We start from the raw sequence: 13,968 nt of genomic DNA, 5'->3' as shown, positions 1-13,968 counted from the left end.
GCAATAGACTGGGTTACAGCCCTGTGGGATTCAACTGGTGGCAGCAATAGACTAGGTTACAGCCCTGTGGGATTCAACTGGTGGCAGCAATAGACTAGGTTACAGCCCTGTGGGATTCAACTGGTGGCAGCAATAGACTAGGTTACAGCCCTGTGGGATTCAACTGGTGGTAGCAATAGACTAGGTTACAGCCCTGTGGGATTCAACTGGTGGCAGCAATAGACTGGGTTACAGCCCTGTGGGATTCAACTGGTGGCAGCAATAGACTAGGTTACAGCCCTGTGGGATTCAACTGGTGGCAGCAATAGACTGGGTTACAGCCCTGTGGGATTCAACTGGTGGCAGCAATAGACTAGGTTACAGCCCTGTGGGATTCAACTAGTGGCAGCAATAGACTAGGTTACAGCCCTGTGGGATTCAACTGGTGGCAGCAATAGACTGGGTTACAGCCCTGTGGGATTCTCTGACTGCTTCTGTAATGACACCCTATTCCCTACATTCCTTGTCCCCCCAACTAATGCTAATGACCTAATAATACCTGCATGTTGCCTAGGGCCTGAGTTTTTCCAGTCACATTCCTGCCCCTGATGGTTGCTGATCAGAGGAGCATATATTTCCCTCTGAGTTGCATTCCAACAGCCCTTCACATTCCAACACCTGAGAAGTTTTCTGTGCGCCAACCTGGCTCTATTCTCACCCTTTAATGGTGATTTCAGACAACTTGTCCCTTGTAATATTCGTTATGACTAGATGGTGTCTGCCGTTGGTGTTTCCCTTGGCCATGCTGTATGTTCATCACAGATTTGACTGGCGTTCAGTTTACGCACGACTCCAGAGGAAGCCTACGCTAGCCAGCGCTAGCCCCGACATGAGCCAGACTGGAACCGTCACTTACCCAGCCAGTGTCCTAAATGGCACACTATTCCCTATGCAGCTCACTACTTTTGACCGGGGTCCCATATGGTTAGGGTGCCACTTTGGACACCGCCCCAGAGTGCATATCTACGTCTGCCGTCCAGACGTAATGTGTTGATTTAGGCCCAAGTAGCGCCGTCCAAGGAAGACAATTGTATCACCTGTCTCCGAATGCAATCGCTCCACAATGACTACTTGTTTGTTCAGGGGGGATATTTAGTCCCGCTGCGATAGTGTTGTCCTCTTGTAATGGACTTGACAGCACTGTTTGTTTTCTCTCTGCTTTGTTTGGAGTGGCGTCCATCTTGACTTTATGGAGGCTAGGAGATAAAGAGTTAGCAGGGAGGGAAGATGAGATGGTGGCATGACTCATTCTACATTTACAACACTGAGCTGTCATCTTAATGTGTCCAGATATTATACAACACTGAGCTGTCATCTTTATGTGTCCAGATATGATAGGACACTGAGCTGTCATCTTAATGTGTCCAGATATTATACAACACTGAGCTGTCATCTTTATGTGTCCAGATATGATACAACACTGAGCTGTCATCTTAATGTGTCCAGATATGATAGGACACTGAGCTGTCATCTTAATGTGTCCAGATATGATACAACACTGAGCTGTCATCTTAATGTGTCCAGATATTATACAACACTGAGCTGTCATCTCAATGTGTCCAGATATGATACAACACTGAGCTGTCATCTTAATGTGTCCAGATATTATACAACACTGAGCTGTCATCTTTATGTGTCCAGATATGATACAACACTGAGCTGTCATCTTAATGTGTCCAGATATGATACAACACTGAGCTGTCATCTTAATGTGTCCAGATATTATACAACACTGAGCTGTCATCTCAATGTGTCCAGATATGATACAACACTGAGCTGTCATCTTTATGTGTCCAGATATGATACAACACTGAGCTGTCATCTTTATGTGTCCAGATATGATACAACACTGAGCTGTCATCTTTATGTGTCCAGATATGATACAACACTGAGCTGTCATCTTTATGTGTCCAGATATGATACAACACTGAGCTGTCATCTTAATGTGTCCAGATATGATACAACACTGAGCTGTCATCTTAATGTGTCCAGATATGATAGGACACTGAGCTGTCATCTTAATGTGTTCAGATATGATAGGACACTGAGCTGTCATCTTAATGTATCCAGATATGATAGGACACTGAGCTGTCATCTTTATGTGTCCAGATATGATACAACACTGAGCTGTCATCTCAATGTGTCCAGATATGATAGGACACTGAGCTGTCATCTTTATGTGTCCAGATATGATACAACACTGAGCTGTCATCTTAATGTGTCCAGATATGATACAACACTGAGCTGTCATCTTAATGTGTCCAGATATGATACAACACTGAGCTGTCATCTCAATGTGTCCAGATATGATACAACACTGAGCTGTCATCTTAATGTGTCCAGATATGATACAACACTGAGCTGTCATCTTTATGTGTCCAGATATGATACAACACTGAGCTGTCATCTTTATGTGTCCAGATATGATACAACACTGAGCTGTCATCTTAATGTGTCCAGATATGATACAACACTGAGCTGTCATCTTAATGTGTCCAGATATGATAGGACACTGAGCTGTCATCTTATTGTGTCCAGATATGATAGGACACTGAGCTGTCATCTCAATGTGTCCAGATATGATACAACACTGAGCTGTCATCTTTATGTGTCCAGATATGATAGGACACTGAGCTGTCATCTTAATGTGTCCAGATATGATAGGACACTGAGCTGTCATCTTAATGTGTCCAGATATGATAGGACACTGAGCTGTCATCTTTATGTGTCCAGATATGATAGGACACTGAGCTGTCATCTTAATGTGTCCAGATATGATACAACACTGAGCTGTCATCTTTATGTGTCCAGATATGATACAACACTGAGCTGTCATCTTAATGTGTCCAGATATGATACAACACTGAGCTGTCATCTTTATGTGTCCAGATATGATACAACACTGAGCTGTCATCTTTATGTGTCCAGATATGATACAACACTGAGCTGTCATCTCAATGTGTCCAGATATGATACAACACTGAGCTGTCATCTTAATGTGTCCAGATATGATACAACACTGAGCTGTCATCTTAATGTGTCCAGATATTATAGGACACTGAGCTGTCATCTTAATGTGTCCAGATATGATAGGACACTGAGCTGTCATCTTAATGTGTCCAGATATGATAGGACACTGAGCTGTCATCTTAATGTGTCCAGATATGATAGGACACTGAGCTGTCATCTTAATGTGTCCAGATATGATAGGACACTGAGCTGTCATCGTAATGTGTCCAGATATGATCTCCTCCTGATTAAGTGCCTGAAGAGACGGTTGTATATTGGGGAACCTTTTGTCTTCTGTTCCCGAGCCGTCTATTCCGATGCCTCTGCTCTTCCACCAGTTGTTGTGATTACAACATATTACTACAATCAGACCTGGGTTCAACTAGTATTTGATGTATTTCAAATGCTTTGTGTTTGATCTAGCTTGCCTGGAGTGCCAGATGGGCTGGGTTTGCACCATTCCATTGATTACATGTGAACTCAATCAATGTCACGTTCTGACCATCGTTCGTGTGTGTTTTCCTTGTTTTAGTGTTGGTCAGGACGTGAACTGGGTGGGCATTCTATGTTGGATGTCTTGTTTGTCTATTTCTATGTCCGGCCTGATATGGTTCTCAATCAGAGGCAGGTGTTAGTCATTGTCTCTGATTGGGAACCATATTTAGGTAGCCTGGGTTTCACTGTGTGTTTGTGGGTGATTGTCCTTAGTGTTAGTTTGCACCAGTTTAGGCTGTTTCGGTTTTCATTACGTTTATTATTTTGCACTGTTTATATTTGGATTCATGTTGCTATAGTCACAATAAACATGGATCGCAATCTACACGCCGCATTTTGGTCCGACTCTCCTTCACACCTAGAAGACCGTTACAGAATCACCCACCACAACAGGACCAAGCGGTGTGGTAATGGGCAAAGGAAAAAGCAGCAGCAGGAGCAGCGCGAGGAGGTATGGACATGGGAGGACGAATTAGACGGTAAAGGACCTTGGGCTCAGCCAGGAGAGTATCGCCGCCCCAAGGAAGAACGGGAGGCGGCGAAAGCGGAGAGGCGCTGGTATGAGGAGGCAGCGCGGCGTCGTGGATGGAAGCCCGGGAGTCAGCCCCAAAAATTTCTTGGGGGGGGGCTAACAGGGAGTATGGCTACGCCAGGTAGGAGACCTGAGCCAACTTCCTGTGGTTACCGGTGGGCTAGAGAGACCGGGCAGGCACCGTGTTATGCTGTGGAGCGCACGGTGTCCCCAGTGCGGGTGCACAGCCCGGTGCGGTACATTCCAGCTCCGCGTATCGGCCGGGCTAGAGTGGGCATCGAGCCAAGTGCCATGAAGCCGGCTCTACGCATCTGGTCTCCAGTGCGTCTCCTTGGGCCGGCTTACATGGCACCAGCCTTGCGCACGGTGTCCCCGGTTCGCCTGCATAGCCCAGTGCGGGCTATTCCACCTCGCCGCACTGGCAGGGCGACCGGGACCATTCAACCGGGTAAGGTTGGGCAGGCTCGGTGCTCAAGAGCTCCAGTGCGCCTGCACGGCCCGGTCTATCCGTCACCACCTCCACACCCCAGCCCTCCGGTGGCAGCTCCCCGTACCAGGCTGTCTCTCCGGCCCATCCGTCCAGAGCCTTCCTTCTCTCCAGCGCTGCCGGAGTCTCCCGCCTCTCCGGCGCTACCAGAGCCTTCCTCCTCTCCAGCGCTGCCGGAGCCTCCCGTCTGTCCGGCGCCTCTGCCGGAGCCTCCCGCCTGTCCGGCGCCTCTGCCGGAGCCTCCCGCCTGTCCGGCGCCTCTGCCGGAGCCTCCCGCCTGTCCGGCGCCTCTGCCGGAGCCTCCCGCCTGTCCGGCGCCTCTGCCGGAGCCTCCCGCCTGTCCGGCGCCTCTGCCGGAGCCTCCCGCCTGTCCGGCGCCTCTGCCGGAGCTTCCCGTCTGCCCGGCGCCTCTGCCGGAGCTTCCCGTCTGCCCGGCGCCTCTGCCGGAGCTTCCCGTCTGCCCGGCGCCATCGGAGCTTCCCGTCTGCCCAACGCCGCCAGTGCCGCCCGTCTGCCCAGCGCCGCCAGTGCCGCCCGTCTGCCCAGCGCCGCCAGTGCCGCCCGTCTGCCCAGCGCCGCCAGTGCCGCCCGTCTGCCCAGCGCCGCCAGCGCCGCCCGTCTGCCCAGCGCCGCCAGCGCCGCCCGTCTGCCCAGCGCCGCCAGCGCCGCCCGTCTGCCCGGGGCCGCCAGCGCCGCCCGTCTGCCAGGGGCCGCCAGCGCCGCCAGTCAGCCAGGGGCCGCCAGTGCCGCCAGTCAGCCAGGGGCCGCCAGTGCCGCCAGTCAGCCAGGGGCCGCCAGTGCCGCCAGTCAGCCAGGGGCCGCCAGTGCCGCCAGTCAGCCAGGGGCCGCCAGTGCCGCCAGTCAGCCAGGGGCCGCCAGTGCCGTCAGTCAGCCCAGCGCCAGCGCCGCCAGTCAACCAGGGGCCGCCAGAGCTGCCAGTCTGCAAGGAGCTACCAGTCTGCAAGGAGCCGCCAGAGCTGCCTGTCTGCAGGATGCCGCCAAAGCTGCTAGTCTGCAAGGAGCCGCCAGAGCTGCTAGTCTGCAAGGAGCCGCCAGAGCTGCCAGTTAGCATGGAGCAGCCAGGGCCGCCAGTCAGCATGGAGCAGCCAGGGCCGCCAGTCAGCATGGAGCAGCCAGGGCCGCCAGTCAGCATGGAGCAGCCAGATCTGCCAGTCGACCAGACTCTTCCAGATCTGCCAGTCGACCAGACTCTTCCAGATCTGCCAGTCGACCAGACTCTTCCAGATCTGCCAGTCGACCAGACTCTTCCAGATCTGCCAGTCGACCAGACTCTTCCAGATCTGCCAGTCGACCAGACTCTTCCAGATCTGCCAGTCGACCAGACTCTTCCAGATCTGCCAGTCGACCAGACTCTTCCAGATCTGCCAGTCGACCAGACTCTTCCAGATCTGCCAGTCGACCAGACTCTTCCAGATCTGCCAGTCGACCAGACTCTTCCAGATCTGCCAGTCGACCAGACTCTTCCAGATCTGCCAGTCGACCAGACTCTTCCAGATCTGCCAGTCAGCCAGACTCTTCCAGATATGCCAGTCAGCCAGGATCTGCCAGAACCGCCAGCCAGCCAGGATCTGCCGGATCTAACTACCTGCCTGAGCTTCCTCTCAGTGCTGTGCTACCCATCAGTCCCGAGCTACTTCTGTCCCGAGCTGCCCCTCTGTCTCGAGCTGACCCTCTGTCCTGAGCTGTCATTAAGAAGGGTCACCTATCTAGGGACGCTAAGGAGGTGGACTAAAACTGTTATGGAGTGGGGTCCACGTCCAGCGCCAGAGCCGCCACCGCGGACAGATGCCCACCCACACCCTCCCCCATAGGTTTAAGTTGTGCGTCCGGAGTCCGCACCTTGGAGGGGGGGTACTGTCACGTTCTGACCATCGTTCGTGTGTGTTTTCCTTGTTTTAGTGTTGGTCAGGACGTGAACTGGGTGGGCATTCTATGTTGGATGTCTTGTTTGTCTATTTCTATGTCCGGCCTGATATGGTTCTCAATCAGAGGCAGGTGTTAGTCATTGTCTCTGATTGGGAACCATATTTAGGTAGCCTGGGTTTCACTGTGTGTTTGTGGGTGATTGTCCTTAGTGTTAGTTTGCACCAGTTTAGGCTGTTTCGGTTTTCATTACGTTTATTATTTTGCACTGTTTATATTTGGATTCATGTTGCTATAGTCACAATAAACATGGATCGCAATCTACACGCCGCATTTTGGTCCGACTCTCCTTCACACCTAGAAGACCGTTACAATCAAGTACAGATTTTTGAAGTGTTTGAACACAGAAGGTCTGAATACAATAGGTTGTTAAAACCTGGCATAAAACACATGGTATGCTTTTCAGAGCTTAGTTTCTGTCCATCACTGAGCTTGGGGTTCTCCACCTTCTTCACAAAAGCACTGCTTGATGTGGTTGTGTGTGACACAAGACTTAAAACTCACAGCGATAATTTTATTTTTCTTCCTTTTTATTTCTTAATGAGCCATTCAGGGTGATTAGATGAAAGTGTGCTGATGTGAGGATTGTGAGCGGTGTGGTATGGAGGCTTAATGAATGTGAAAAATCATTCTAATGAGTCTTAACTGCTGAAGGAGACATGGAATATAAAAGTCAGGTCATTAGAGGTGGTAATGATGGGGAAGCCATGGGAGAGAGGGAGGTAGACATCCTGACTGGCTGACTGGCTGCAGTGCTGATGTCTACTGCCTCACAGCTGGGCACTCAGAACAATCTGACTTGGCCTACCTGCTGGGGTACGTCTCAGTACTCTGAAGTGGCTCCTTCTAATCTTCCTCCTTTCATTTGGCCTCCTCTCAGAGCAGAAGAGATCTTCATTTGGTTACCTCTCAGAGCAAAGGAGAATAGATCTTAATTTGGCCACCTCTCAGAGCAAAGGAGAGGAGATCTTCATTTGGCTACCTCTCAGAGCAAAGGAGAGGAGATCTTCATTTGGCTACCTCTCAGAGCAAAGGAGAGGAGATCTTCATTTGGCTACCTCTCAGAACAAAGGAGAGGAGATTTTCATTTGGCCACCTCTCAGAACAAAGGAGAGGATATCTTCATTTGGCCACCTATCAGAACAAAGTAGAAGATCTTCATTTGGCCACCTCTCAGAGCAAAAGGAGAGGAGATCTTCATTTGGCTACCTCTCAGAACAAAGGAGAAGAGATCCTCTCCATGTCACTGACTTCTCCAATGTATGGAAGGAGATGATGGGAAGGAGAGATGGAGAGGAAGCCACTTTATAATATAAAGATGCACCCGCTGGTTTGGTGTCCAAAGAGGGCTATTTGCCAGTCACTTCTCAGAACCAGTGAAACATGGACACGTGTAGGGGTTGACTACTGCAACAATCTTTTTCCTAGATCTTATTTTATATGCTCATTAAATAAATGTGTGTAAGGCTGCCATGCGATAGCCCCCTTGGTTCTGATGTAATAGCCTACCTGACCCCTCACACTCTAAAGCTTGGGGTTTGCTCAAGATTTCCATTGATCAGACTGCTTGATTTTATGGTTGGCCACGTTCCAACTCCTCCTAGGTGCAGGAAGGCAGGGGCAGAGCCCATGGAAAAGCAAAGAGACTTATTCAGTGAGTTCTTGTGACCAGCCGTACTTACACTAGTTAGGTATCGCTTTTATAAAACTATCAGACCTGGCCTCTATACCGATCCTGTCCGATTCTGTGTATTGCCTTTCCCCCAGGGGACTGGGTTTGTGGCTGCATTCCAGAGCTGTCCTTCTCAAAATTGGAGGCCTTTTTCTGAGCGGTGTCTGTCTTTCGCAAATAGACCTCTGAGGCCTCCCTTCATTGGATTGGTCAACAACACAGACCCTTCCTTCTTGGCCACGCTTGAGTCGCTGCCAATAGGGGCCTCAGCAGCTGTCCCACAGTTTACTCACAGGGCCCCCTGTGATTGGGGGAACATTAGGTTTGTAAAGCCTCAACAGGTTTGCAGTAAACACTCATGGAACCGTCGAGGCTTACCCACTCCCTGGTCAATATTTGAGGGCTCTGTAAGCTCGGAGCTCACCTCCAGAAGGCATTCCTTGAGCCTGTTCTAATTTGCACTTTGCATTAGCAGCAGGACGTCTGATAAAAATAACATCTCTGTTGGGCTGCAGGAGTTTACATTCATATAGACATCCACCTTAATAAATCCTCAGTGGAGCAGTATACAAGTACAGGCAGCGGAGAGGGGTCAACAGGGGTCAACTGGGATCAAGCTATGTTTTTTGCTATTTTCACATTTTAGAGGGCAGAATGTTTTCTGTCCTAGAGCGCGCTCTATGAGTTGTGCTTTTGTACACTCCCACACAGGGCCTAGTCTATATAATGCATGAGTGTTCTATTGTGCCATATTGTGTTTATTGATGTAACCTCAGCCGTTGTCTCCCTCTCTTCTCTCCGCAGATGCAGCAGCTGTTCTACGAGAACTACGAGCCCAACAAGAAGGGATACATCCGCGACCTCCACAATAGCAAGATCCACCGGGCCATCACCCTGCACCCCAACAAGAACCCGCCCTACCAGTACCGCCTGCACAGCTACATGCTCAGCCGCAAGATCGCCCAGCTCCGCCACCGCACCGTCCAGCTCCACCGTGAGATCGTCCAGATGTGCCGCTACGGGGCGGCCGAGCCCAGCCGAGAGGACCTGCAGCTGGGCATGCCTCCATCCTTCATGAGGTTCCACCCTCGGCTCCGCGAGGAGGTCCTGGAGTGGGAGTTCCTGACGGGCAAGTACCTGTTCTCCTCGTCTGATGGCCAACCCCCCCGCCGGGGAATGGACTCCTCCCAGCATCTGGCCCTGGATGACATCATCATGCAAGTGATGGAGATGATTAACGCCAACGCCAAGACGCGGGGACGAGTGATCGACTTCAAGGAGATCCAGTACGGCTACCGGCGGGTCAACCCCATGTACGGGGCGGAGTACGTGCTGGACCTGTTGCTCCTCTACAAGAAGCACAAAGGGAAGACCATGACGGTGCCGGTGAGGAGACATGCCTACCTCCAGCAGACCTTCAGCCAGATCCAGTTCAGAGAGGAAGAGGAGATGGACGACAAGGCTCTCGCCAGCAGCATCAACCAGGACTCTGACTCCCTGTCCTTCCTCTCCAACTCCCTCAAGATGTTTGTGCCCTTCAAGCTGTCCAGCTCTAGCCAGGACCAGAAGGAGCCGAAGGAGCCTAAGGTCAACATACTGGTGCCGCTATCCGGACGCTACGACATCTTTGTCCGCTTCATGACCAATTTAGAACGGGTGTGCCTGATCCCCAACCAGAACGTCAAGCTGCTCATCCTCCTCTTCAGCACCGACAACAACACAGAGCGGGTCAAGCAGGTGGAGCTGATGAGGGAGTACCACATCAAGTACCCCCGTGCCGAGATGGAGATCCAGCCCGTGTCGGGCTCCTTCTCCCGGGCCTTGGCTCTGGAGGTGGGCTCGGCCCACTTCTCCAACGACTCGCTGCTCTTCTATTGCGACGTGGACCTGCTCTTCACAACCGACTTCCTCAAGAGGTGCCGGAGTAACACGGTCCTGGGGGAGCAGACCTACTTCCCCATCATCTTCAGTCAGTACGACCCCAAGGTGGTTTACGCCGGTAAGGTGCCCAGTGAGAACCACTATGTGTTCACCGCCAAGACGGGTCTGTGGCGTCACTACGGCTTCGGCATTGTCTGTGTTTACAAGGGCGACCTGGTCGGGGCCGGGGGATTTGACACCTCCATCCAAGGGTGGGGTTTGGAGGACGTGGACCTCTTTAACAAGTTTGTCCAATCAGGGATCCGGTTGTTCCGGAGCACGGACCCGGGGATCGTACACGTTCACCATCCAGTAGTGTGCGACCCCAACCTGGAGCCCAACCAGTACAAGATGTGCCTGGGCTCCAAAGCCTCGTCGCACGGCTCGACACAGCAGCTGGCTGAACTGTGGCTCGAGAAGAATGACCACGGCTTCCGGAAGGTCGGGAGCTCAAATAATGAATCCCTCAGGACAGCGTGAGAAAGCACTCCGGCCAGGACTGACAAAAGCAGTATGTGGAGTCCCCCAGGCCTGGGTGTCTTTCCCTCTTCCCATTTGTCTTAGCAGCATTTTTAACTACCTAATTTATTTTTTACAGAAACAAAAAAGACTTGGATATATTTTGGAAATCTGCTTTTTTTAAAGAAAACACATGAACGTTGAACTGACTGAGACAAACGTGACTGTAGAAGATGTTTTCATTAATGCTGAAAATAAAGCATCTCGATGAGGAATATTCCTTTGGATGAGCCTACCATAACTCTGGACGCAAGAACAACGTGCTCTGATGTCTTATTCTACCAGTCTAGTAATAAAGACCATTCTGTGTTATTTGTACAGTAACCTTGTCTCCAGGTTGTTGCACATATAAGCCTGGGATTTCAACAATTCAAAGTTTGCCTTAGTGGGAGTGACCATAGAATTCTATGGCAGTGACCTACTGAGTCAAGTACCTGTCATCATTTAATTTGAGCAAATCACACGACTGTGAGGCGTGTTATGGGAGATGATTGGTTGGTAGATTAAGCCAATGCACCAGGAGTTTCTCACAGTCATTCTGTATTGACTAACGAAGGCCAGGTTTGATGCGTTGGTCCATCAGACTCTTCCCATTTGGGCGAAAGTGTCTGGGAACTACATGATCTATAAAGAGAGTATGGGGGGGGGGGTGATATTCGGGGTTATATTATGTGTACCTCAGTGATGTGCATGTACAAGCTCTTTAAAAGGTGTAGCGTTTGTCTTGTGCGTGGAGAAGATGGGTGTTGTCATCTTCACAGACCAGCAGTGCTCTAAATGGAACTGTACTCTTGATTGTGAATGTTTACAGGAGGTTGACATGAACAAACATTTCATCATTGAAGAAGGTTGACCTAGATGAAAAGCAATTTGAATTAAGACTAAAGGGCCATTTGATTCCTTTTGATTTGTTTATAATACAGAATAACACTGTTGTTTTTTTCAATTGATTTTAGATTTTCTTTTTATTTACTTCTGTGAACACAACTGCTGGATTTAATATCTGCAATTCATCTTCCGCTGTCTAATTTATTGAATTTGCAGTCTCCATTCTGTGTTACCTGACTGTTGGAATATGTATATTAGAAACATTGTATAACCATCTGTTGTTGGATTGTTGTTTTTCCATTTTCTTTCTCTCTCAAACTCATCTGATTACCAAAGAGTTTTTGCACAGTGTGTTTTAGGTGTTGTGTGTCATGTTGTTTTCTAGGAGGTGCAGGCACAAACATGACATGAAGATGAAGAGGTACAGTGAGTGAGGAAGCACCTTCCTGGCTCCAGCTCTTTGCTCTCATGAGGAATCTAAGGCCTATATCAAACTAGTCATCCAGATTTAGGAACAAAGGAAGAGGAAGGCCAGGGAAGGCTGTGCTCCTTCATAGAACTGGAAGGAATTCTAAATCATTTTAGAACCCTTGGAGTGAATTCCAGAACCTTCTTAGCACCCATTGGTACAATATATTAGAATAGAACTCTTAGAATGAAATCTGATTTTATACTGAACAAAAATATAAATGCAACAATTTCAAAGATTTTACTGAGTTACAATTCATATGAAGAAATCAGTCAATTTAAAGTAATTAATTCATCTACGGATTTCACATGACTGGGAATACAGATCTGTTGGTCAAAGATACCTTAAAAGAAATGGGCCTCACAATGGTCCTCAGGATCTCGCCACGGTATTTCTGTGCATTCAAATCGCCATCGATAAAATGCAATTGTGCTTGTTGTCCATGGCTTATGCCTGTCCGTACCAAAATCCCATCGCCACCATGGGGCACTCTGTTCATAATGTTGACATCAGCAAACTGCTCACCAACATGACACCATACACATGGTCTGTGGTTGTGAGGCCGGTTTGACGTACTGCCAAATTCTCTAAAACAATGTTGCAGTCGGCTTATGGCAACAGTCAGCATGCCAACTGCATGTTCCCCAAAACTTGGGATATCTGTGGCATTGTGTTGTGTGACAAAACTGCACATTTTAGAGTGGCCTTTTATTGTCCCCAGCACAAGGTACACATGTGTAATGATCCTGCTGTTTAATCAGCTTCTTGACATGACACACCTGTCAGGTGGATGGATTATCTGGAAAAGGAGAAATGCTCACTAACAGGGATGTAACCTTTTTGTGAGTATGGAACATTTCTGGGATCTTTTATTTCAGCTCATGAAACATGGAACCAACACTTCACATGTTGCGTTTCTATTTCTGTTCAGTGTAGAACTCTGAGAATGAATTATAATTCTATGAATTATCTGGTCCCTGTCCATATAGCTGTCTATTTAGGAGAATGTCTTCTGTGCAGCAGCAGCACTCCCCTGGTTTAAAGGTCTCCTCTACTCCACACAGTCTTTACGCCCAAGAGAAGACAGGGTCAGCTACACTTGGAGCAGGAGGGACAACTGTGCTCTACCATAATAGTCTTGGTTTTCTGGGGATTTTTAATATTTCTGTTGTTCATTCAGCTCTGTCCAACTGGGAAAGGTTTTATATTTAAGAAATAAAATGAAAAATGTTTATCAAAAATGCTTTTGTTGTGGTGGTGTACTTGTTTTAGATAGGCATTCATTGACCATGTGGCCATTTTAAATGATGACCGTTGCATTTTACAGGCAAGACATGTCAAGACATAACAATAGTAGTACCAACTTTGGTGATGACTGTCAAAGCTTGAATTTGACAAATTACAGTAGGATCCATAAATGTACCCTGGTCCCAGATCTGTATATTCTATCATGTCAACTCCTTGACAATGAGTTGGCATGATGACATAAACTGATCTGGGACCAGGCTACCATAAATGGGCCTGGACAAGAGATTTGCTCAGCATAAGTGTTTGCTTAACATATGAATACTCATATGATAACCCCGGTGTATTAAATTCCCAGCCTGGCTTCATAACATCATGGCCACCTAATCATCTCTTGCCTCCTAATAACCCTCCTCTTCATTATGAAAGCTGGTGACTGGCATGCTTTCTGGGGCCAAATGGCTCCCGTGCATCGCCCAGGTGGGGGCAGCACGTTAATAGTGGATGGGGAGACTTTTGCTCCTGCTTTGAGCACATTTAGAAAAGCAACATAATCAAATCTATTATTTATTTATTATTAAGGAGTAAATGTATTATCAAAGTGTACTGTATGTTCTCATGGACAGAAGTGCCCTGGAGTGAGGCTGCCTGGAGGAGACTAGAGTTTGTTTTCTGAATCTCCTCCGAGAGACAACTGAAACCAGGACATTATTAAGCCTATGTTCCAAATGGCACTCTATTCCCTACATAGTGCACTACTTTTGACAAGAGCTCTAAGTACCATGGTCAGAAGTAGTGCACTACATATG

The 13,968-nt window shown here is 48.9% G+C and overlaps 1 protein-coding gene across 1 annotated transcript in view; it reads left to right on the top strand.

The window, feature by feature from the left end:
- Window positions 1–13,155, top strand: part of LOC110514694 (chondroitin sulfate synthase 1) — an 89,324-nt gene extending 76,169 nt beyond the window's left edge. Inside the window, exon 3 of the mRNA XM_036963293.2 lies at window positions 8,983–13,155. Coding sequence (XP_036819188.1) covers window positions 8,983–10,578 — 1,596 coding nt within the window. The 3' untranslated portion in view covers window positions 10,579–13,155. The remainder of the gene's footprint in view (window positions 1–8,982) is intronic.
- Window positions 13,156–13,968: the final 813 nt, after the last annotated feature.

This window comes from Oncorhynchus mykiss, chromosome 26 (assembly GCF_057628025.1).
Source record: "Oncorhynchus mykiss isolate SJ-2025 chromosome 26, ASM5762802v1, whole genome shotgun sequence".
In the NCBI taxonomy this organism is placed as follows: Eukaryota; Metazoa; Chordata; class Actinopteri; order Salmoniformes; family Salmonidae; genus Oncorhynchus; species Oncorhynchus mykiss.
The sequence above is the reverse complement of the archived record's forward strand: the minus strand, read 5'-3'. Positions and strand labels throughout refer to the sequence as shown.